Source organism: Oryctolagus cuniculus, chromosome 11 (genome assembly GCF_964237555.1).
Source record: "Oryctolagus cuniculus chromosome 11, mOryCun1.1, whole genome shotgun sequence".
NCBI lineage: Eukaryota > Metazoa > Chordata > Mammalia > Lagomorpha > Leporidae > Oryctolagus > Oryctolagus cuniculus.
The window spans coordinates 54,777,744-54,802,117 of NC_091442.1; the positions used below are offsets into that span (position 1 = coordinate 54,777,744).

The window sequence follows — 24,374 nt, forward strand, 5'->3', positions numbered from 1 at the left end:
GTTAACACTTAGTGAATTTGGGTGAAAACATATTCTGTTATTGACTAATCTATTATTTTAACTTTTCTGTAGATTGAGATGGGGGAAATAAAGCTTTAATGACTTTCTCCCTATAATCATTTATTACTTCTTTTTTTTTTTTTTTTTGTAAATTTGTATTCTTTATTTGAAAGGCAGACTTACAAGAGAGATAGGGAGAGACAGAGAAAGACCTTCCTTCCACTGGTTCACTCTGCAAATGATCAGAATGTCCAGGGCTGGGCCAGGCCAAAAGCCAGGAGCCTGGAACTCCATCTAGCTCTCCGCCGTGGGTGACAGGGGCCCAAGTACTTGAGCCATCACTTGGTGTGTATTAGCAGGAAGCTGGGTTAATGGAATCAGGCATTCCATTATGGGATGAGGGCATCCCAACCGGCAACCTAACTGCTGTGCCACACACCTGGTCCAGTTGAGGCGATCTGGATAGGGCCTAGCTATGGCACAGTATTGTGGACTCATGTTAAAAAGTTTTTCTGGGGGCTGGCACTGTGGTGTAGCAGGTAAAGCTCCCACCTGTGGCACCAGCATCCCATATGGGAGCCAGTTCGAGTCCCAGCCATTCCACTTCCAATCCAGCTCCCTACTGATGTGCCTGGGAAAGCAGAAGATGGCCCAAGTGCTTGGGCCCCTGCACCCACGTGGAAGGCTCCTGGCTCCTGGCTTTGGTTTGGCCCAGCCCTGGATATTGTAGCCATTTGGGGAGTGAACCAGCAGGTGGAAGATCTCTCTCTCTCTCTCTGTCTTTCCCTATTTCTGTAACTCTGTCTTTCAAAAACAACAGCAAAAACTGGACTATAAGCTTCCGGCAGGTAAGAATCCCTCTCACTCACTTCTAAATTTCCTTCCGAGTCCAACCCAGTACCCTGAACAAAGGAGTTTTTTCTGTAAATATTTAGTAAGCTGAATTCTCTGGAATACAAATTGAATAAAAATCAACAGAGGAAAAGCCCCACAAAGGAGTGGTACACAATGACTCTCCTGAGGGGGAGGGGTGTCTGAGGGTTTGCCACAGAGAAATCACAAACAGATGGTGAAAGCAGTAGTTGGAAATGTGAAGCTATCTCATGCTGTAAAATCACAGTGAGGCCAGCTGAGATCCAGCCTCCTGTGGCATTTGGATGGGAACTGGAAAATGGAACAAGAGGAATGTTTAACAGTCACCAGACCTGCACTCCTGCTGTTCAGGAGAGCACCGAGTGTTTCCGTTCTTAGCTCAGCTCCTTCTAAGACAGGGTCAGCAGGAAGTGCGGAGGCCCAGATGTCAGAGGCTTATCAGGAGAGGATTGGAAAGGGAGTGGCCTGAGGGTAGGCAGCAAAGGCAGGACACCTGGGATTCAGCAACTTTTTTTTTTTTAATTTTTGTATTTTTTTTATTTGACAGGTCAAGTTACAGACAGTGAGAGAGACAGAGAGAAAGGTCTTCTTCCTTCCGTTGGTTCACCCCCAAATGGCTGCCACGGCCGGCGCTGTACCAATCTGAAGCCAGGAGCCAGGTGCCTCTTTCTGGTCTCCCATGCGGGTGCAAGGTCCAAGCACTTGGGCCATCCTCCACTGCACTCCCGGGCCACAGCAGAGAGCTGGACTGGAAGAGGGGCAACTGGGACCAGAACCTGGCACCCATTCAGCAACTTTTTAGAACCTTGTTTCCCCATTTCTAAAACTAGGATACTAATACTTTGCTTACAGGATTGAAGAGATAAGTGAGAGCATATGGTTGGAACGCTGGCTCCAAAAGGGGAGAGAGAGTGTCTCTAGTTATATCCCTGTGCCTGGCCCATAATAGGCACTGGGTATTTGATACATTAGCCATCCCATCTTACTCAGATTACATCCAAGTGCTTACAGAAAAGGCAAAGCCCGTTCCAGGGAATCCTTTCTTCCTAGTACAGCTCTCTCCCTCTTTATCTTGCCCTCAATAACTTCCCAACTCTTAAGGACTCTGACTCCAGACTGACTGTGCTAAGCTCCCTCCCATAGTAACAAGCCATTCCCACCTTACCTTTGCTTTAGGGTGCTGCCTGGACTGCGGCAGGTCCATTGTCTCCCTGAACCTATGTCTAACTCCTAGATTCACAGCACCTTGTTTTCTGTTATCAGCCCTGGAGTTCCCCAGGGCAATTCAAGTTTGTCACTCTAGGGTTCAGGGCTGGAAGAACAGGATGCTTACGCCAGGGAGTGGTTCTTTGGAGGAAGTACTTGACTCTGAGGTTACAGAAGTTCCCTCCCCTTTCAACCCAGTGTCCTTATCATCCTGAATGTTATCAAGATCTCATTTTACAGACGCAGGACTGAAGCCCAAAGAAGGACATTATTTACCTAAAGTTTTAAGAGTTCTGGACTTAAGGGCCAGCACCGTGGCTCACTTGGTTAATCCTCCACCTGCGGCGCCAGCATCCCAAATGGGCGGCGGTTCTAGTCCCGGTTGCTCCTCTTCCAGTCCAGCTCTCTGCTGTGGCCCGGGAAGGCAGTGCTTGGGCCCTGCACCCGCATGGGAGACCAGGAGGAAGCACCTGGTTCCTGGCTTCAGGTCGGTGCAACGCCGGCCGTGGCGGCCATGGCGGCCATTAGGGGAGTGAACCAATGGAAGGAAGACCTTTCTCTCTGTCTCTCTCACTGTCTATAACTCTACCTGTCAAAAAAATAAAAAAGAGCAAAAACCTAAATTAAATAGTAGGTGTTCAATAAAGAAAAAGAGTTCACACTTAAAAAAAAAAAAAGAGTTCACACTTAAAAAGGAGAGAAAGTCCAAGTAACAGCATGGTGTTGATGATTGTCTAGATGAAGACAGAGGGGGCAGCGCTGTGGCGTAGTGGGTAAGGCCACCGCCTGCAGTGCCGGCATCCCATGTGGGCACCAGTTCAAGACCTGGCTGCTCCACTTCCCATCCAGCTCTCTGCTATGGCCTGGGAAAGCAGTAGATGATGGCCCAAGTCCTTGGGCCCCTGCACCTGTGTGGGAGACCTTGCTCCTGGCTCTGGATCAGCCCAGCTCCGGCCTTCGTGCCCATCTGGGGAGTGAACAGGTAGATATAATGTCGCTCCCCCTCTTCATGGAGGAACGACACAGGACCCTGTGCTGTTCTTTCGTCTGCTCGGCCCTCCCCGGGTTTGCTGCTGGTTCTTCCCGGGTTGGCTGCTGGTCCTTCCCGGGTTGGCTGCTGGTCCTTCCCGGGTTGGCTACCACCCCTTCCACCTCCGTGGAAGGGCGGTTCCCCCTGCCACATTCCCCACTTCCGCGGGGGAGCGGCATAATGGTGCCGTGACTCGGATATGAAGCCTAGGCAGGGTTTAGTGTCGTTCCTCCACGAAGAGGGGGAGCGACAATATAAGACCTCTCTCTCCCTCTCTGTCTCTCTCTCTGCCTCTCTGTAACTCTGCCTTTCAAATACATAAATATATCTTTAAAAAAAAAAAGGTTGATCTTTAAAAAAATAATAATAATAAAAAAACAGATGAAGACAGAGGGTGAATGAGGCAAAACCAATTGCTGTGTCTTTTATAGATTATTATTATTATGGGGCTGGCATTTTGTGCAGCGGGTTAAGCCAACTGCGACACTGGCATCCCATACCGGAGTACTGGTTCAAGTCCCTGCTTCTCTGCTAACAATCCACCTTTCTGTTAATTAATGCACCAGAGAAAGCAGTGGAAGACGGCCCAAGTACCTGGGCCCCTGCTACCCATGTGAGAAACCAGGAGGAAGTTCCTGGCTCCTAACTTTGCAGCCTGGCCCAGTTCCGGTTGTTGCTATTTGGGGAGTTCTTATTGCATAAGAGGTTAATTGCCCTTAATCCTTCCCAGGGTCTAAGCCACTTCTCCATCTTTAGAAGAATACAAATATTTCAACAGTTAAATACGCATGCACTACTCAACCAAGTGACTAAATACTATGAACCCTTAGAAAACTACAATCTATCCTATTTCTTTCTCCTCTTCCCTCCTTCTGTCTTCCAGCTTAGTCTTCCCACACCCACCCTGTCAACTAGGGTGCAGGCAGGAAGCAGATTCCAGTTAGACACCAAGAAGATACTAGACAGATGGAAATAAAAGTGCCATTAGGGTGCAAAAGGATAGATTGATGCCCCCTTGAGATGTCCACATCCCATACTGGGAGTGCCTGGGCTCCAGCCCCAGTTCTGCCTCAATCCAGGTTCCTGCTATTGTGCGTGTGGGAGGCAGCATCTGGGTATCAGCTACCCGCATGGGAGAGCAGGATGGAGTTCTTGGTGCCTGGCTTTGGCCAGGGGCAGTTAGGGCAAGTGAACCAGCAGATGGAAGATTCTCTGTCTCTCTCTGTCTCTGTCTCTCTCCCCCCGGGTGTTCCCTTTCCCCAGATATGACACACTGTGTTAGAACATCCACACCATGTAGATGGGCACGTTAACATTGGGCAGCTAAATGCTGGTGCTGGATGGAGCAAGACTACCAGCTGCTAAGCAAAAACCACAATCTTCAGAGAGATTACTCGTTCACATCCTGGCTGGGGTAAACTCCAAAACAGAGATAAGCTACAGCAAGATCCGAGAGCGAGGGCTCCCATCAGCCTGCACCGCACCCAGAGGCCAGCGAGGGGCTAGGGAAAGGGAGACCCACGCAGGGAACGTCCTGGTCCTCAGTGAACTCCCAGTCCGAGCTGCACCTGGGGGCGATGCCCCTCCACCTTCTGCATCCCTGCCATACGGATCGACTGCTAGGACAACACCTGCTGCGCAGCGGGCCGCGGGCACTGTTCGGCCACCCTTTCTCCGTCAGCCTTGGAGGTTCCTAAGAAGAGACTGTTGTCTCGTCTGCTCGGCCTCGCCCTGCCCGGCCCAGGACCGGATGGCGGCCTCGGTCCTCTCCCCCGGAAGCCCACTCCTCGCTCCATGCCCAAGACCCTCCCCACCACCACCCGCGAGGGTCCCCGCGCCCGCCGCCCGCCTACCTTCTCCTGGGCCCTGCTGAACTTCTTCTGCACCTGCTTGGCGAAGAGGCCCGCGGCGCCGCCCGCCTTGCCCTCGGCCATCCTGCCGGCTCCCCAGGGGCGGCTGCCGGGCCTGTGGTTTTCTGAGGCCCCTGAGGAGGAAGTGCGGCTCCCTCCCAGCATGCCTCGCTTCCGGCGCGCGGGCCGCCTCGGGCCTGTCCGCCCGCTCCGGCGGCTCAGCGCTGCGGGCCGCGGGACCGGGACCCCCGGCCTGCCCTCAGGCGGCGCTCACTCGGACCACGCGGAAGCTGCAGGCCCGGTTGAACGGGTCTGCTAGTCAGGGCGTTCCGGAAAACCGGGGAATCATGGAAGCCGCTGGGCAGGCGCCGTTGGGTGCTAGCCAGCAAGGGTCTTAACTGTAGGGAAAATTGTGGCTCACAGCACGGGGCTCCGTGCTGGGCCGCCGAGTAAACGAAATTCAATTTTTTCCCCCAGGTGGTGGTTTAGCCACTCCCCGGAGAGTTGGCTCCAAGAAGCCTGGAACAGGGCAGGTGCTGTGGTGTAGCGGGTAAAGCCACTGCCTGCAGTGCCGGCATCACCGGTTCGAGTCCCGGCCGCTCCATTTCCCATCCAGCTCTCTGCTATGGCCTGGGAAAGCAGTAGAAGATGGCCCAAGTCCTTGGGCCCCTGCACTCACGTGGGAAACCTGGCTTCAGATCGGCGCAGCTCCGGCCATTGCAGCCAACTGGGGAGTGAACCTGCGGATGGAAGACCTCTCTCTCTCTCTCTCTGCCTCCACCTCTCTGTAACTCTGCCTTTAAATAAATAAATTTAAAAAAATAAAATAAAAGAAACTAGCCTGTTGCGGGGGGGGGAGGGTGGCTAAGGAAAACCAAACCTCAGCAGAAGCTAGAAGCACACCTTGGAAACAGCCCAGTATTTTACACCACGAAGTCTTACCCATACATTGATAACTTTACAGGTGGTCTCAGCCTCCCCCACCCCCAAGGAAAGCTCTCCAGGAGAATCCTCTCTACTCAGCGCCAAACTGGTTACTTAGCCCGATGACATTGTGCATAAAATCTTCACAGCCTTCCTGCAAAGGGGGGGGGGGCTCCTCTGCCCGGTCCCAGGTGGGCTGCCCAGTCTGACAGCACTGAGTAGTGAAACTTTGAGGGGAATGTTACCTGATCCACACTCAGCAAACCCTTTGTCCTGGAGAATAAGGAGGCGGGGGGGGGGGGGGGGGGGGGGGGATGGACCCCTTTCCCTTATGAGCCCCAGTCTGAATACAAACTGCAAGTCAGCTCTCAGCTGTTTCCTGGGCCGCCCACCTGCCTTGTCAGGTGTCTTCTCTCCGTTGAACCGTGTAACCTTGCTTCTCCGTCTGAATGACCAGAACCGCGTCTGGAAAGGTCTCGCCCATCCATTCTGACGGATGCCCTACCTCATTAGACCTGGCGGCCTTGCTTGTCTCACGTTTGAATTTGTTGTGCAAAGACAATAACCTATTCCACTCTTGTCTGCTGACAGTTGGAGCCCTGTTTTACTTCTGATCCAGCTCTCTGCTATGGCCTGGGAAAGTGGAAGGTGGCCCAAGTCCTTGGGCCCCTGCACCTGCGTGGGAGACCTGAATGAAGCTCCTGGCTCCTGGCTCTGCCCAGTCCTGGCCATTGCAGCTATTTAGGGAATAAATCAGCAGATGGGAGATAACTCTCCTCCTTTAACGCTGCCTTTCAAATAAAAAAAAATTTTTTTAAAGTCTGGAGGTAAAGAGAAGTTGGTAACTAGATGTACCTAATTCAATTTATACAAAACTTTCAGGTAGTAGGTAATTTGGTTTTATTTTTTATGCCGACTTTGGGGTTGGCCTGGAAGAGGCAGAATGAAGAAAATGTTACATGACTTGATGTTGGATGGGAAGGAGTGAGGAGAAACCCAGAGGATGGTGGTACTGTGGGCCCTGAGAGACGATGGCAGTGAGAATGTCACGGAGAAAAGTCCGTGGAAGCCTTGGGGTTCTTGTATCCACGCAAGAAAGAATTCAGGTATGAGACATAGAGCGGAGAGAGAGGCAGAGGGCTGAGCGGGTGGTCTGTTTGGACTCCCTAGGTTTTTAAGGGAGTCTGTTTACCCACCTCCCCCTCTCCTCCAGGACAAAGGAGGGGGAGCCCTGGCAGAAGGGTTTGTTGGGTGAAAATTAGCAAATTCCTCCCCAGGTTTGCTGGTGCCCGGGCAGAGTAGGGGGGTTTCCCTTAGGAAGGCTGAGAAGGTTTTATTGCCCTGTGTTATCAGGTCAGGTATTTGGTCCTGAGGAGAGAATTCTCCTGGGAGCTCTCCCTGGGGGGAGGGCTGGGTCCACCTGGGAGGTTCTCAGGGTCTGGGCAGGACTTTGAAGTGCAAAATGCTGGGCTTCTGGGGCTTCCAGGTAGGTGCTGGTCTTCAGGCCCTGCACACACACATAGGCTGAATTTCTGACTTCCTACCTCACAAGAACAGGTGTGATACCAGCAGAGACCAATACCTGTCCCTCCCAGAACTTGGCAGCACCCTCAGCAATGCATCCCAGCCACTACTTCCCAAGAAAGACCCTTTAGTACAAACATCTTGGGAATTAAAGTTGATGATCACCGGATTGTGCAGCTACCGGGCAGGAGCCACAGTTAACCAGATGGGGAAACTGAGCCTTCGAAAGGATTGGCAAGTTGCCCAAGGGCTATCCCATTCCTCAGTGGTAAAACTGGGACAGGAACACAGGTGTCCTGGCTCCAGTCCAGTCTCTTCCTAGCCTACAGAATGTTCTAGAAGCTGCTGCTGATACTAGCCTGTCTCAGCCACTGTCTTTCTGGCTATGATGTTTATTACCCCTCGTGCCTTTTGTCTGCCCGTCAGGGATTGCTATGAAAAAGCTGCTTTCCATTTTGTCAGACTTCTCCTTTCAAGCCCTCCCCCTGGTCTCCTGGTAGACCATGCTGACAGTCAGAGCCCTGACCAGGATACAGCAGAATTATCTGGTTCCCGGCTCTCTGTGGTTTATAGAACCCTGGATCCGGTTGGCCTATTTTAGTCCCAGCCCCAAACTGCTGATTCACACTTAGCTTGAGGCCTCCTATTGCTGCCTCTTCCTTTCTGCTCTGTCTCTTCCCCTCACCCCTTCCCTTGCTTTGTTTCACATCTTCTTTTCTTTTTTTTCTATGCTTTTTTCTCTAGCCTCCTTTCTGACTTCTCACTTGCATCTGACCCACCTCCTAAGCCTACACTCTTGTCTGTACTGTATCCCAGTTGTTGGCATCACTCAGAAGCCCAGGATGAGCGCTTGTTCTAGGCACTGAAGAGTGAACCAAGAAGTATGAGCCTACGGTCTCCTCTCAGGATCTTTTCCAAGCATTCTATGCCTTTGATTACAGAAAATAGGCACAAGAGAAGACAGGAGACCAAACAGATTAATGGGTGAGTAGATACTAAAATAACTGGAATTGGATGATATAAAACTACTCCCACTGGGCTTAATTTGGGCCCTGGTAAGGATTGCAGCCTTCGGGGGCCAGTGACGGGGTGCAGCATGTTAAGCCTCTGCTTGCGAAACCAGCACCCCACATCAGAGTGCTGATTGGAGTCCCAGCTGCTCCACTTCAGATCCAGCTTCCTGCTGATACACCTGGGAAGGCAACTGAAGATGGCTTGAATACTTGAGCCCCTGCCTTCCATGTTGGAGACCAGGATGGAGTTCCTGGCTCCTGGCTTTGACTTGACTCAGATCTGGCTGTTGCTGCCATTTGGGGAGTGAATCAACAGATAGAAGACCTCTCTCTCTCTCTCTCTCTCTGTGTGTGTGTGTGTGTGTGTGTGTGTGTGTCTGTTTCTGTCTCCTGTCACTCTACCCACTAAATAAATATTTTAAAAATTATTCATGGTGGGGCTGGTGCTGTAGTGTGGCGGGTAAAGCTGCCACCTGCAGTGCCGGCATTCCATATGGGCACCGGTTCGAGTCTTGGCTGCTCCACTTCCAATCCAGCTCTCTGCTGTGGCCTAGGAAAATAGTAGAGAATGGCCCAAGTCCTTGGGCCCCTGCACCTGTGTGGGAGACCCAGAAGAAGCTCCTGGCTCCTGGCTTCGGATCAACCCAGCTCTGTCCATAGCAGCCATTTGGGGAGTGAACCAGCAGATGGAAGACCTCTCTCTCTCTCTCTCTCTCTTTCTCTCTCTCTGCCTCTGCCTCTCAAATAAATAAATAAATAAAGCTTTAAAAATTATTCATGTATTATAATCTAGTAAGATTCTACAAATGGAGACTGTTAATTTTTTTTTAAAGCAGCCCCCAGAAGAACCAGCCCCTAGGTGTGAAATCCAACTTGGGCCCTCTCCTGCATTTCCTCTAGAGGCCTTAATTACAGATGGAAAGACACAGTAGTTTACTGTATATTCAGTTTTTTATTTGCTTTTTGAGTGTGGCGCAGGAGTCTCTTTGAAAGCTTTTTCCTTGTTGACCTTGAGTCTGTGGCAGATGTAGGAGCCATCTTGGGTAGGCAGTTGGACTCAGAAGAAGGCTCAGTTGGAAGCTATGGCCTGAAGGAAAAGACAGAAAAATCCACAGATAGTAACTTCGGCCCACCTCCCTTCTATCTCCTCAAAGCTCCTAGTTAAACATGATCTGAGGGGCTGGCAGTGTGGTGCACCAAGGCGAACTGCCATCTGCAGTGCTGGCATCCCATACGGGCATTGTTTCGAGTCCCAGCTCTTCTGCTTCCAATCTAGCTCCCTGCTAATGCCCCTGGGAAAGCAGCAGAGGATGGCCCAAGGACTTGGGCCCCTGCACCCATGTGGGAGACCTGGAAGAAGCTCCTGGCTTTGGATTGGCCTAGCTCTGGCTGTTGCAGCCATTTGGGGAGTGAATTAGCAGATAGAAGATCTCTCTCTCTCTCTCTCTCTCTCTCTCTACTGTCTTTCTCTGTCTCTCTCTCTCTCTCTTTGTAACTCTGACTTTCAATTAAATAAGTAAATATTTTAAAAAATAAAAGTTGACTTGGTACTGAGCTTCCAGGGAGTTGAGAGGGGGTGGGGGCAAGAAACAAGGCCGAGTTACACCAGGATATTTCTGTGTTATGGGTTCATACCCAGCAAATGGCCATGAGCCAAGATTCATGCGGCTCGAGAAAACATCTAAAGGCTGGAGGGAACAGTGAGATGCGCTGGGTGACTCTCAGATCGGGACAGGCAGAGTCACCTAACCCTCCATCGAGCCCGGTTTATTTAAGATGCGACAACTTCTCTCCAAAGTCAGAGCAAATTTCCACAAAGGCCCCAGACAGAGGCATGAGAGAGGATGTTGACGCCTTGCTCTTGTACCCAGAAGCGTGCAGGCCTTTCTGAAGCTGGTTTTCCCCTGGCTTTGACTTAGCACCGCACTGATACGTGCTTGGTTCAGAACTGCTGATGCCCCTGTCTTAGTGTATGCAGTAAGTTTGCTCAGTGGGTATGTGAAGAGGAACTGGGGGGGGGGGGCAGTGTTACTGGGGGAAATTGTGCTACAGAGGGAAGGGAAAGAAATAAACTCATGAGCGTGGTAAGGAAGCTGCTGGCTTCCCCAACCCAACTTTTGCTCCCCAAACCAATCAGTGCTTGGATCTCCAGTTGAATCTGTGTCAACCCATCATTCAAAAAGACTCACATTATTTATCCAACTGATGTAAGCAGAGACCCGGGTGAAGACTGTGGGCTTCTTGCTGACGTTGCAACCCAGGCTGGATACGAAGCTGGTCACTCCGTGGACAGCGTACTGGCCATTCACCAAGCAATGGAGAGGGCCCCCAGAATCACCCTGCAGAGAGCAGAAGTGGAGTCCTAAAACTCCAGGTCGTCGGCGCTTTGGGTCTTTGTTTTTGCTGTACAGTTTTAAAGTTCTGATTCAGAGCTCCACTTCCTTCACACCCCACAATCAGAATGAATCTTGTCCTTTCTAAACAACCGCAGCACTTCTTCCTCCCCTTTGCAGCACGTATGTCCTGATCTGGCTCGTATTTTGGTTTCATAATTTGTTTCTACCTCCCACACACATCTTTGAGCTTCTTCAGACAGGAACTATGTCTTACTATCTTTCCCCTCCAGGATGCTAGCGTAGAACTTTGCACATCTTAATTTCAATAGCTTTCACTGGCTTGAGTTTGGGGTTGAGCAGGCAGGAATTCTAGTGACTCTGTCATCCCCAGCATTTAAACCAATGGGTCTACATAGATCAAGGATTTGGGCTCAGGGTAGGTAATCTATACTCTTTAAATGAAAAATACAGTGCAGAGGAGAGAAACTGAGGCATTGGGTTGTGGTTTCACGCTGAGGCTTAGAATCAGAGGAACCTGAATTTATAGAATTTGGGCTTGGCATGTTTCTCACTCAGCTCCCAGCATGCCAAGTCTATAACTCCAAGCATAACATTAGAAGATATTTCTCTGGGACATCTGGCCAGGCAAGAGGAAAGACCCAAAGACACTGACATTGACAGTCATCCACAACAGTGGCCTAGCCAAAGAAGTCTGCTATAGACAAATTTCCTCTAAGGCTCAGAGCTACAACTCCACCCTGAAATAAGAGCAGACGGTGAGGGATCACCAAACATCCGATGACGACCTCTAATACAAAAATAAAAGGTCAAAACGCAGAAACAAAATATGAAGGCAACCAAGCACAGAGAAGAAAACAAGCAATGAAGCTATGATTAAGATTATATCCAAGGGGTCTGGCACTGTGGCATAGTGGGTAAAGCCACTGCCTGCAGTGCCAAATCCCATATGGCTGCCAGTTCGAGTCCCGGCTGCTCCACTTCTGATCCAGCTCTCTGCTATGGCCTGGAATAGCAGTAGAAGATGGCCCAAGTCTTTGGGCCCCTGCACCTGTGTGGGAGACCTGGAGGAAGCTCCTGACTCCTGGCTTCAGATCAGCATGGCTCTGGCCGTTGTGGCCATCTGGGGATTGAACCAGCAGATGGAAGACCTCTCTCTCTCTCTGCCTCTCCCCCCCCCCCCCCCCGCCTCTCTGTGCCTCTGCCTCTCTGTGACTCTTCTTTTCAAATAAATAAATATTTCTTTTTTTAATAAAAAGATGATATCAATGATATAAGACCAGTATGCTATTAAACAGAACATTAAGAGAACAAAAATAACCTTTGGAAATTATAAACTTCATAGCAGAAATGAAAGATTAGAAAAGCTAGGACAAAAAGAACACATAAAATATAGAGAAAATCAGAGAACCTGTTTAGGAAGTGAACGTGTAAATAGCAGAAATTCTAGAAACAGAAAACTAAAGATGGAGGGGGAGACATGATCAAATAAACAATATTTTCAGGACCAAAGATTTGGAGTTTCCAGGAAAAAATGTCCCATAATTGTCCCTCACCATGAATGCAGATGAACCCACCGAGACACATGTCAGCTACAAATGACTGGAGAATGTGTGGTGGAATTAGTGGGAACCTGACCACGCATTAACCAGATGAAAGAGCCCATTACTAACCCTGGGGAAGAGAGTGATGTGGGGAAGGGAAGGTAACCCTAGAATACCACACCATTTGTAAACAGCACTTCACATAATTATAATAAACACCGAATGTGGATCTCACCAAAATGATTTCGGGCGATTGAGAAAGTGATGGGAAAAGTTTATGCGTAGGGGAGCAGGTATGTACGCATAGAAAAGGAAACAGCCCCATCTCCCATAATGCCTGAACTGAAAACTTAAGTAGTAATGTAAATATGTTGTGTTTTTTTAAAGGTGAGGAGTGCCAGAGAATTAGCTGAAAAGAATTGAAAAGTGGTCCCCTCTGGGGATGAGAAAGCTAGACAGCATCATGACAGTTGTTTTCCATTGAGTCTCAGAGACTTACTTGCCAATTCAAGCAATTTAATAGGTATAGAGCTTCAGTAAAAATGAAAACTTAAAAAATAAGAGCTAGGGGCCGGCGCCGCGGCTCACTAGGCTAATCCTCCGCCTAGCGGCGCCGGCACACCGGGTTCTAGTCCTGGTCGGGGCGCCGGATTCTGTCCCGGTTGCCCCTCTTCCAGGCCAGCTCTCTGCTGTGGCCAGGGAGTGCAGTGGAGGATGGCCCAGGTGCTTGGGCCCTGCACCCCATGGGAGACCAGGAAAAGCACCTGGCTCCTGGCTCCTGCCACCAGATCAGTGCGGTGCGCCGGCCGCAGCGCGCTGGCCGCGGCGGCCATTGGAGGGTGAACCAATGGCAAAAGGAAGACCTTTCTCTCTGTCTCTCTCTCTCGCTGTCCACTCTGCCTGTCAAAAAAATAAAAAAATAAAAAAATAAGAGCTAGGGGTGGGCGTTGTGGTGTAGCAGGTTAAAGCTGCCCCTTGGGACACTCAAGCCCCGGTATCAGAGAGCCTGGGATGCAGTCCCATCTCTGCTTCCAAGCCAACTTCCTTTAATGTGAACCCTGGAAAGCAGCAGAAAATGGCTCAAGAACTTGGGTCTGTGCCACGCACATGGGAGGCTCGGATGGAGTCCCTGGCTCCTGGCCTTGTCCCGGCCCAGTCCTGGCTGCTGCAGCCACTTGGGGAGTGAGCCGGACGATGGAAGAGCTCTCTCTTTCTGCCTTTCAACTAAACACAAATAAGTAAACTTTAAAAAAAAAATCTATTCCATAATGAAACAAAACAGAAAGAAGAACTAGAGAAAGAGACCAAAAGTTCAAACTGGGGCTAATTTTCTTCTAAAGAGGAACTAGCTGTACCCTACCCTTAGCTGCTACTTTAGGAAAAGATGGTTTTTTTTAGCTTATTGATTTCCATTCTTGTACTCAAAGCAACCGAATCCTTTCCACCCCAATTCTAACAGAGATTTGAGAGTATGTCCGAACGAGAGGAATGGAAGATAATTGAATTGTACATATTGTAATACAATGATTTTAAGCTATTTGAGCTGAAAAGAGACCCAGGCTCTGGAGAGATGGAGGGTGTGGCAGGATTTCACAGCAGAAGGAAGAGCTGCGAACACTCTCAGTGGGCCTGCACTGATGCTGCGGGAAAGGGCTCGGGGAATGCACTGGGAGCGGCAGGGCGGGGACCCAGAACCCTAGCAGGCACAGCCTTCGAGAAACTGCAGCGGGACGGGCCCAGGGACACCACTGACTCAGAGAACTGTCAGCGAGGAGCGGCAGCCAGGAGAAAGCACTCTAGTTTTTCAGAGAGACAGACAGACAGACAGACAGAAGGGCGTGAATGAGCTCAGAAAGGCTGCACCTCAGGTCAGGTGGAGCTGGCTGTAAAGACCTGGAGAAGGTGGTGTTACCTGTTTACCTGTCGGTCCCTCTCCTCCCCACTTCCCTGGTTTTTGCTGCTATCCCCATATATGTAGAGTCCCTGGGAAAGTCCCAAGAAAACTAGGGTGAACCGATCATTTTATTTCTCTGGGCTCACAAAAACCCTTTAAATTCTTTCACTGGATTTCAGCCAGCCTCCCAGTCTCCTACTGGCTTCTCCTCCCCCACCTGGCAGGGACCTGCAACTCTGTTCTTCTTCCACGCCAGTCATGCAAGAGAGAGCCCAGCCCTGGGTTAATCCATTCCCTTACAACCCAGTCTTTGAGTGACGTGCAATGACACACGTCCACGTGGTTGTCGCCCGGTCCTCAACCTCAGCCTGTGGGCACCACCTTGCAGTTCAGTCCTTTCCCCATTCACCTCAGTTACTGCAGATCTGTGCAACCTTTGTCCCTTTCTGCCTTCAGGTAGATGGCTCCCAGTTCATGAGTAACTAGAAGCAATAACCCAGAACCTGCCAGCTCCCCAGGCTGCAAACTCCCCTCCATGCCACACGTGCTGTCTTCCTGGTCAAAGCCAGCTCCCGCTCTGCTCCCGTCTCTGTCTCTCTCCTCCAGGGATCTCGTGCCATCTACTAATCCCTCTGTCTGGCTCGCTAGGATCCTTTCCTCTCTGATAACCAACTTCCTTCCTCTTTTAAAGATCTACCCTGCCCAAGACTTGCTGTCCTTAAAGCGTCTAGGTCTCTTCCGTTCCTCCGTGTCACCCAGGGTTCTTGGGAGAGGAACGTGCATTCCTTGCTGTAGTTCTAGTTGCCTCTTTACTCCTCACCCTTCAATCAAACTCAGTCCTCAATCCACCAAAGGTGCTCTTGCCGCGATTACCAATGAGTCACCAACTGCCCAGGTAGCCATTGGAATTCTTATCTGCAGTGGCTCCTGGCTGGCTCCTCTGTGTGTTGGGTGATGATCAGTATTTCCTGAGATTATGTAAACTCTTCTTCCATATTTTTCTCTTACCTCTCTCTACTCCTCCCTTCTTAAATCCTAGTGAGTTCTTTGTCCTCCACCTACCTCTGGCCACCCAAACACTTATGTTCTCATAGTTCTTCTCCAACCTACTTTCTCTCTCTCTCTCTCTCTCTCTCTCTCTCTCCTGCAACCGTTCTTGGGAGGGCTTTCATTTGCTCTCAAAGATACTTCTAACCCAAGTCTCTCTCTCTCTCTCCCAGGCTCCATTTTCTTTCTTTTTTTTTTTTTTCTTTCTTTTTTTTTTTTTTTTTTGACAGGCAGAGTGGACAGTGAGAGAGAGAGAGAGAAAGGTCTTCCTTTGCCGTTGGTTCACCCTCCAGTGGCCGCCGCGGCCAGCACACTGCGGCCGGTGCACCGCGCTGATCCGATGGCAGGAGCCAGGTACTTATCCTGGTCCCCCATGGGGTGCCCAAGCACTTGGGCCATCTTCCACTGCACTCCCTGGCCACAGCAGAGAGCTGGCCTGGAAGAGGGGCAACCGGGACAGAATCCGGCGCCCCAACCAGGACTAGAACCCGGTGTGCTGGTGCCACAAGGTGGAGGATTAGCCTAGTGAGCCGCGGCGCAGGCCAAGGCTCCATTTTCTTATCTGAATTTCTTAGTGGTCAACCCACCCATGACTGTCCCACTAGGATCTCAAACTCAATTTGTCCAGAACCAAATTTGTCACCTTCCCTCCCTGAATCCTGTAAGTCTTGTGTCACTGGAGACAGGAACTCCCTGTCCAGATCCCTTAAACCACAAGCCTGGAGGTCACTGGAGATTCTCCTGCCCATTCCTACTATTACTACCCTAACTGAGACCTCCAAGCCTTGCCCGAGCCATTGCAAGAGCCGCCACCCAGTCTCCTCGCCTCTCAGCGCTCCTAAAAGCAAATCTGCTCATGCTGTTCTGTTTCCAAACCTTCAGGGAGAAAATGCATGTCTCCAGGCAAGGCACTGGGAGCCAAAGCCCGGAGGCTCCCTCTGGCCTCTCTACTCTCACTTTGACATTGCGTATATGGTAAGGGTTTCCGTCTAGGTCAGGGTCAGCAACCATCTTCCGTAAACGCCCAAACAGGACCTACGTCAAGCCCTGTGGGCCATACAGTCTCCGTCACAGCGTCTGCATGATGGTGCAAAAGCAGCCACAAACAAGAAGAGGAAGAGGAAGAGGAAGAGGAAGAGGAAGAGGAGGAAGAGGAGGAAGAAGAGGAAGAGGAAGAGGAAGAGGAAGAGGAAGAGGAAGAAGAAGAAGAAGAAGAAGAAGAAGAAGAAGAAGAAGAAGAAGAAGAAGAAGAAAGTGAACAACCAGCTGGGTTCCAATACAGTGTTATGTCTAAAAACTAATTTTTTCACACATCAGGAAATATTTTTATTTTTTCCCCCTCTAACCATTGAAAAATGCAACAGCCACTCTTAGCTCACAGGCCATACAAATAAAACAGGCAGGGGGCTGGATCTGGCTTGTGGGCTTCCGCCCTCAGCCCTGCTGGGGCCGTAGGGCGCGCCCTCAACTTCTCTATGCTTTCCAGGTTGTTTCTTGGCCCCTTGCCTTCTTCTACACTCTTTCTTCCCTCTGAATGTCTGTGCTTTTTTTCTTTTTCTTTTTCTTTTTTTTTCTTTTTTTTTTTTTGCCTGACGTTTTCCCCTTGAACCTTTAGAACTCACAATAGATTCCACTTTCTCAAGGAACGCTTCTTTTCTTATTCAGCAGGTAGAGGTAGGCACCTGTTCCCAGGATCTCGCCTCACTCCATGCATACCCATATCACAACACATAGCCACGCTGAATTACCAGCTCCCATTGTATGTCTGATGATCTGTTCCTGTCTTTCACCTTGTTTGGTTCATTTCGCATCCCTAGTATTTAGCGCACTGCCAGCATGCAGTCGATACAGCATGAAGAGTTGTTGAACTGCATTAGAAACCCTGTAATATGTCTGAATAGAAGAGAATTCACCCTGCTATACATAAAACATCATACAATTATTTTGGGTACTTTCTCCTCCCATACTCACCTGATGTGCTGCTATAAATACTAAACACTAAAGGGGTGGTGATGAAGGAACTATGAGACAAATTGGGACCTTTGGGAGTGGGGTCACCTATCCAATGACAACAACCCCTCAGGCCACCCTCATTGCTTCCATAAAAGATGTAGGTCACATGCAGCTTCCAAAGAAACACACACACAAGGGCCAACACGCGAATGTCAGGGCCGTATGTACGCTTTGTGGGGGGGGGGTGGCACTGGGCAAGATGAATTTCAAGCTTCCTTTGGACTTTGACATTCGTGATTGCCACGGAAGGCTTCTCATTCTGATGCCAGGGTAGGAAGTTGAGTCTGCACCAGGGCGTGGGAGCAGATGTGAGACAGGGGATGAGGGCGGAGGCGGAGAGGGAGAGCGGGACCAGAACGCCTCGTGCACGGGCTCACCTGGCACCCAGAGCGGACTCCGTCTCCGCCAGCACACACCATGGTGTTCTTCACGGTGGAGCCCCAGTAGGAAGAGCTGGAGCAGGTGGAGTAGCTCACACTGGGCAGAGAGGCCTGCTGCAGGGCCTGGGCCAGCTGCCCGTTGGCTGGACAGAACACATAACATCAGGAGTCAGCCCCAGTTTGCTGTCCCGGGGAGAAACCTTCAGCACCCCACCCACCAAACCTTGGGCAGACTCCACCTCCCTGCCTGTCCCTCGCCGGGCACCCCACCACTTTCCTCTTTATATGACAGCTTCAGGCCTCTTCCTTTAGGGAGTCCTCCTTGCTTGCCATTCTGTGCTCCAAACTGCCAATCCTACTGCTGCTTCTGTGACGTAGGGAGGTATCCAGGCTGTCCTGTTTGTTGGTAAGCCTGCCTGACTGCGATTACGCACACTTGTGTCTATTGCTTGGCGAGCTTGATGTAGCTTTCCTTTCCCTGGCTCTTTCTCAGAGCTGTTGCACATGAATTATTTCTTTGGTTCGTTCCAACAACCCTTTCGTGACGTCACATGCAGTGAGCACATTTGATGCGGGGAGAAGCCCATGTCCGCTCAGCTCCAGGTTTTCCCAGTAGACTGACTGACTTGTCTTGTCTCTCCTGCAGAAGCCTGGATGCTTGCCTGGTGAGCAACAGACTCCCGTGTCAGGCTTCATGGCTTTCTGCCCTTCTTCACTCTCTCTGTTCATGGCCTCCTCTGCCCTGACTCATCTGAGTTGCCTAGATCCGCAGCTACCCTCGGATCACTCGCTCCCACTCACTGCCCAGTGCGTGTCTGTGGACGTAGCTTGATAGGACCACGGCGGCAGCCGGGATGCCCAGCTTCTGGTCTCAGCTCTGCACTAACAAGTGATCAAGGGCCTTAATTTCTTTAGGCCTCTGTGTCCTCTTGTATAAAATGAGGGGCTGGGGGCTGGCATTGTGGCAGAGGTGGGTTAAGCTGCCACCTGCGATGCTGCCAGTTCGAGTCCCGGCTGCTCCACTTCTGAGCCAGCTCCATGCTAATGTGCCTGGGAAAGCAGTAGAAGATGGCCCAGGTGCTTGGGCCCCTGCACCACATGGGAGACCTGGAAGAAGCTCCTGGCTCCTGGCTTTGGCCTGGCCCAGCACTGGCCGTCCGGCTCATTTGGGCAATGAACCAGCAGATGGAAGACCCCTCCCCCACTCTCTGTAACTCTGCCTTTCACATAAATAAATAATTTTTTTAAATGAGGGGATTGGGATCAGTGTCGTAGTATAGTGGGTAAAGCCACTGCCTGTAACACTGGCATCTTATATGGATGCTAGCCCACGTCCCAGCTGTTCCACTTCTGATCCAGCTCTCTGCTGTGGCCTGGGAAAGCAGTAGAAGATGGCCCAAGTGCTTGGGCCCCTGCACCCACGTGGGAGACCCGGAAGAAGCTCCTGGCTCCTGGCTTCAGCCTGGCCTGGCCCCGGCCATTGTGGCCATCTGGGGAGTGAACCAGTGGATGGAAGATCTCTCTCCCTCTCTTCCTCTCTCTCTCTCTCACCTGTCTCTCCCTCTCCCTCTTTCCCTTTCAAATAAACGAATCTCTTAAAAAAAAAAAAAAAAAGGAGCTAGTATGGAATCTTCTCTGAGGTCAGTCTTTCCTAAGTCTTTCTAAGAATCTCTGCCTCGACGCCTCCATAACCACCTCCCAGTTCGCTTTAACAATCACGCATTTCATCTGTGGTTCCTCACGTTCTTGGTCTTGTACTCCAGAAACCCAGCTGTCTAGTTAGGGTCCCTGAGGGGATTGACGCCATGGCGGGTGACTTACTCTTGGTCCTGCCCCAGCCTGTGATGTAGCAGGGGTTGTTGTTGGGCAGGATGACTCCCGACTGGGGCAAGACACCCAACTTGACGGAGCTATTGAGGGTCACGCTCTGGGCCAGGCGCAGCAGGGCGATGTCATAGCTGCAGGAGGAAAGTGGGAGGGGGGAGGGGGCAGTCAGGCCTTCGCTGGCCCTCTCTTAGCTTTTATGTCCCCGTGGGCTTGGACACAAATGACAAATGAAATAGGGTGCTCCCTTGCTGGCCCCAAACGAGCAGCCAGCAACAGGGTGGTGGGACATTAAGTGTTTAACAGCACCACCTACTGGTAATAGCCCAGAATTGCAGCCTAGCTCTCCTCTACATCCCAGGAAAGAGAAGGGATTGACTTGAGACAGAATTCTCAAAAGAAGAAACACACAAAAGGCTGCCCTGCTCCCTGCAGGATCCGGTGAGGGTTCAGTGGGGCTCCCCAGCCAAAGGCCAGCCCACCACAGCCCTCTAGAAGAACATGGAGAGAAAGCCGAGATCCACTCCCTGGCTAGGGAGCCCTCCACCCCCGCTCCCTTGCCAGCCCGGCTTTGCCCCTACCCTGCAGCCACGTTATTGCTGTTCCAGGATGGATGCTTCACAATCTTCTGGACGCTCACGTACTGCTCGGTGCCGTCGTTCTGGTTCAGGTTGTGCTCGCCAGCCACCACGCGGAAGGTCAATTGGCTGGAGTAAGAGAAGCCTGGCGTGATCCCTGGGGCTCAACCTCTTCCTTCTCCCCTTTCGGTAAAAGTTCACAGACATCTCATCTGGCCCCGGGCAAAGAAGAGACAAAAAAGACCCTCAAAGATGAGGGGTAACAAGCGCTCTCATTTGCTGAGTTAGGCACTTGTGGCAATGAAGCTAACTATTATCGCCTTAATCTGCACAGTTTATTAAGCTAAGCATCGGGAACTGCATAGTTCCTAACTTGGGAGAGGTTAGTGAGCATAAATGAAATAATGGCTTCTTGCCTCAGAGAGACTTTTAAAGGAAATACACATTTCTAGACTATTAGCTTTCTAAAATTTTTACTTGGGGGGCTGTAGCAGGTTGGGCTGCCACCTGTGATGCTGGTGTCCCGTGTGGGCGCCGGTTCGGGTCCCAGCTGCTCCACTTCTGAGCCACAGCTCTCTGCTGTGACCTGGGAAAGCAGTGGAGGATGGCCCAGGTTTTTGCGCCCCTGCACCCATGTGGGAGATCCGGAGGAGGCTCCTGGCTTCGGATCGGCTCAGTTCCAGCCGTTGCAACCATTTGGGGTGTGGACCAGCGGATAGAGGACCTCTCTGTGTGTCTCTGTCTCTGTAAGTCAGCCTCTCAAATAAATAAATCATTTAAAAATTTTTATTTATTTACTTGAGAGTCAGAGAAAGAAAGTTTCTATCTGCTAGTTCACTCCTTCAATGCCTGCCAAGCTGGGAGCCATGAACTCAATTCAGATCTCCCACAGTTGTGGCAGGGACTCAACTACATGAGCTGTCAGGGCTGCCTCACAGAGTCTGGATTAGCAGGAAGCTGGATTCAGAAGCCAGAGCCAAGTATTGAACCCAGGCACGCCAATATGGGACACAGGTGTCTTAACTACCAGGCTAAACACCTGCCCCCTAGACTATTCGTTCTTAAAACATGATGGCTGGCCCAGCATCATCTGGAGTCTTGTTAGAAAGGCAAATTCTCAGGTCTTGCTCTGGACCTACCAAATCAGAAACTCTGCTGGTTTGAGCCCAACAATCTGCCTTCCGGGTTATTCTGATCCAAGTACAAATGTGAGAACCATTGCTCATGACAAACAGGAAAAAATAGTCACCAGTCAGACCTCGAGTAGGCACTTCAATATTTACTCACTTCTCACAACAACTACAAAGAAGGTATTATGACCTCATCTGAGAGAATGGGGCACAGAGCCGCGCACTTCCAGGCTGCCTGGCCAGAAGACTCTGGAACTCAAGCCTGCCTCACTCCAAAGCCTGTCCTTTTTGTTATACGGGTCCTACCTCCCTGTCGACCCCGCAACCCACTGCCCACCCCTTCACAGCATGCTCTGAGACATCAAAGCCAGCCCCTTCCCCTCCCAGGGCCCAGGAAAATGGATCATTTTCTCACGAGTCCACGCAGTGAGCAGCTGTCATCACCCAGTTACTCTTGATGAGGGTCCCTCCACAAGTATGATACCAGGAGCTTCCCGATTTGTACTGGAGAGAGATCTGGAGGGGGGTAGGGGGAGAGAGGAGGGAAAGACTGGTGTTTCTCAAAAAGGATTTCTCCACCCCTTTTGAGCCTGCTACCTCCTTAAGTCCCGGGTATCGCTCAAAGCGTTCTCCGGCACCCTGGGCTATGATGGTGAACGGGTTTCCTCGGCGCTTGGCAATGCAGTCCGTTGCTTTGCAGGGCTTCCCGGAGTGTGGTGCTGAGAAGAGGAATCAGCAGGAAAGAGCTGCATGGCTCACTGATATCCACTGTGTGTACACACCCCGTGCATGGGGCGGGGGTCTCCAGAAATGCGTATCATGAAAAACTAGCCATGGCTGGCCAAAGCTTTTGCTCCAAGGGCAAAGACTGAAGCTGCCACTCGGGACACCTGCATCCCCTGATAAGAGCATCAGGTTTGTGTAGTCCCAGCTCCCACTTCTAGTCCAGCTTCCTGCTCGTGTGCACCCTGGGAGGCAGAGGCTGACAGATCAAATACTTGGGTTCCTGCCACCCATGTGGAAGTCACAGATGGAGTTCCAGGCTCCTGGCTTTGACCTGGCCCAGTTTTGGCTGTTGTGGGAATTTGGGGAGTGAACCAGCAGACTGAAGATATATCTCTCTCTCTCTCTCTGACTTTCAAATACATAAATTTAAAAGTTTTTGCACCAACATAAACTTACCTTTAAAAATTTGTTTACCTATTTGAAAGGCAGAGCATCAGAGAGGGGGGCAGGAGAGACAGAGATAGAAGGATAATAGGTGAGAGAGAGAGAGAGAGAGAGAGAGAGAGAGAGAGAGATGCATAGATAGAGATCTTCCATCCACTGGTTCATTTCCCAAATGGCCACAACAGCCAGTTCTGGGCCAAAGTGAAGCCGGGAGCCAAGACACCCCACATGGGAGGCAGGGACCCAAACACTTGGGCCATTTGCCTTTGAGAAGCCCCCTTGTTTTTGGCACCCCACCCCACCCCCAGTAACTGCCATGGCCCAGGACCCAGGTTCTTCCTCCATTCCCTCTGGGGAGGAAATGCAGCCAAGGACTTGCTCCTCCAGCCCAGCCCCAAAAGCTCAGATCTGCAGAGCTCACCCCCGCTCCCCACCAGAGGGGCCATCATTCTCGACAGTCCGCGGCTCCTCCTCTCACGCCTCCCACTGTACATTAGCTCTGCTCCCGACAACTGAGGCTCACACTTTCGTAAACGGAATCCCATCTCACATCTCATGAGCCCTTCAAAATGTGCCCCATCACCAGCGATGTGGCCAGCATCGCACACTTACACCTGCTCACACCAGGCTCCAGCTGTCCTGTTACAACGGTAGAAACTCCCTGTGAAAATGCACACGCCACACGTGTGTGTGTGTGTGTGTGTGTGTGTGTGCTGTGTGTGTTTCAAGGTATGCAGAGTCAGAGGTGTGAGTCTGGGTTGCTGAGAGTGGTGTGAGTGGTGTCACTGTTCATGCGGGACCCCTTCTTCTAAGAAAGCACCTTACCCAGGGCCATCCATCTTTTTAACATCTGGACCCTAGACAGGCAGAAGGGCACCTGTTGCTGAGCCGCCTCAGACACGCGGCTGTGTGTGTGTGTGTGTGTGTGCGTCCAGCAGGTGTGACTCAGGGTGAAAGTCCCACTAGAGGCACACCCACCTGAGAGGGCCAGGCATTCTTCTTAGCTTCAGTCCCTCCGACAACCCGGGTGTTGGTTTCCGGAAGGTCCTGGGTACTGTGTCCTTTGTGGGGTAGAAGAAAAGTGAGTGATGACTAAGCACGGGTCAGGCCCGGTGGGGGCGGGTGGCGGCGGCTTTGCTTTGAGGCACGTTAGCCATGTCTGCAAATTCACAGCTCCTCCCGGACAAATGGGGGCACCCCCAGCCCTCGCTGGAAGTGTACTGAGCCCCTTTCTGAAAGCAGGGGTGGGGGCCTGAGTGCCTTCTGCTTCCCCAAGCTGTCCCCAGAGCCCTGGCAACTCTGTGAAGGGCTCTGACTCAGGTTCCGCCTCCCCACCACCGGGGCGGGGGGCCTAGAGCCCCAGAGGCTCCCTGTGGTCTCAGTCTGCTCGAGGTCACCCCTTGGCTGGAGAGCAACTCCCCCCACCGCAACGCCACCCCAGGGCAGAGCAGGGCCAACAACATGCACATCCCAGCCGGGCACCTGCTAAGAATGTCCTCTTGTCACTGGGGTAGGGGGAAACCCAATCCCCTCCCTGGAAAGGGCTTCTCCCTGCTTCTCGGCTCAGGGTCCTGGCACGCAGAGGGGCCTGTGTGGCTGGTGGCGCTGACATGTCCTATCTTCAGCTCCAGGAGAGTCAAGCTTTTTCTGGACTCAGAGGCAGACGTACGCACCCCCCACCCCCACCCCTGCAAGCTGGGTCCTGGGCTGGGACTCAAGAAGTTTCCCCGCCCCCTACTCTGATGTCCTTTCTTATCGAACTCAAGCCCTGCAGCCCACTTACCATAGAGGACCAGGGTCGCGAGCACCACGATTCGCAGCATGTTGCAGACAGAATGCCCAAGGCTCCCTAGCCATGAGCACAGCCCTCTTTTATACTCCCCTTATCAGCAGCTTTGTGGGCCTTCTTCCTGCCAGTTGGCAGGGCTGCCCCGTGGAAGGCAGAGAAAAGCACAGGTGACATGGAAACGCAAATGAAAAGATTTCTTTTCAAGTAAACTCTTTTATCTGTTATTCCAAG

General features: G+C 51.3%; 2 protein-coding genes across 6 annotated transcripts in view; both read right to left on the reverse strand.

Moving 5' to 3' along the window:
- The window catches only part of BIN2 (bridging integrator 2), a 43,194-nt gene extending 38,072 nt beyond the window's left edge, over nucleotides 1–5,122 (reverse strand). The window contains exon 1 of one of the 5 annotated variants that reach the window (XM_051845477.2): nucleotides 4,963–5,122. In XM_051845477.2, coding sequence (XP_051701437.2) covers nucleotides 4,963–5,043 — 81 coding nt within the window. In that variant the 5' untranslated portion in view covers nucleotides 5,044–5,122. Of the gene's footprint in view, nucleotides 1–2,038; nucleotides 2,186–4,962 lie in introns of those variants that run through there. The other 4 variants (XM_051845476.2, XM_070052252.1, XM_008256471.4 and 1 more) reach the window with 4 other exon arrangements.
- A 4,236-nt stretch (nucleotides 5,123–9,358) lies between these two features.
- Nucleotides 9,359–24,315, reverse strand: CELA1 (chymotrypsin like elastase 1). Its single transcript, XM_002711188.5, has 8 exons — nucleotides 24,138–24,315; nucleotides 23,333–23,415; nucleotides 21,600–21,700; nucleotides 20,058–20,183; nucleotides 19,474–19,610; nucleotides 17,650–17,795; nucleotides 10,610–10,759; nucleotides 9,359–9,507 (listed from the first exon to the last, which is right to left on the reverse strand). The coding sequence occupies exons 1-8, from the start codon at nucleotides 24,175–24,177 to the stop codon at nucleotides 9,490–9,492; spliced, it is 801 nt and encodes a 266-aa protein (XP_002711234.1). The 5' UTR covers nucleotides 24,178–24,315; the 3' UTR covers nucleotides 9,359–9,489.
- Between the last annotated feature and the right edge of the window lie 59 nt (nucleotides 24,316–24,374).

Excerpts from the sequence above, each read along its gene's own strand:
- CELA1 (XM_002711188.5), bottom strand. The coding sequence starts at position 24,177 with ATGCTGCGAATCGTGGTGCTCGCGACCCTGGTCCTCTATG. Across the intron at positions 20,184-21,599 it reads GCTGCTCACTGCGTGGACTC|CCAATTGACCTTCCGCGTGG; the intron begins GTGAGAAAATGA and ends CTCTTACTCCAG. Across the intron at positions 19,611-20,057 it reads AGCAATAACGTGGCTGCAGG|CTATGACATCGCCCTGCTGC; the intron begins GTAGGGGCAAAG and ends TTCCTCCTGCAG.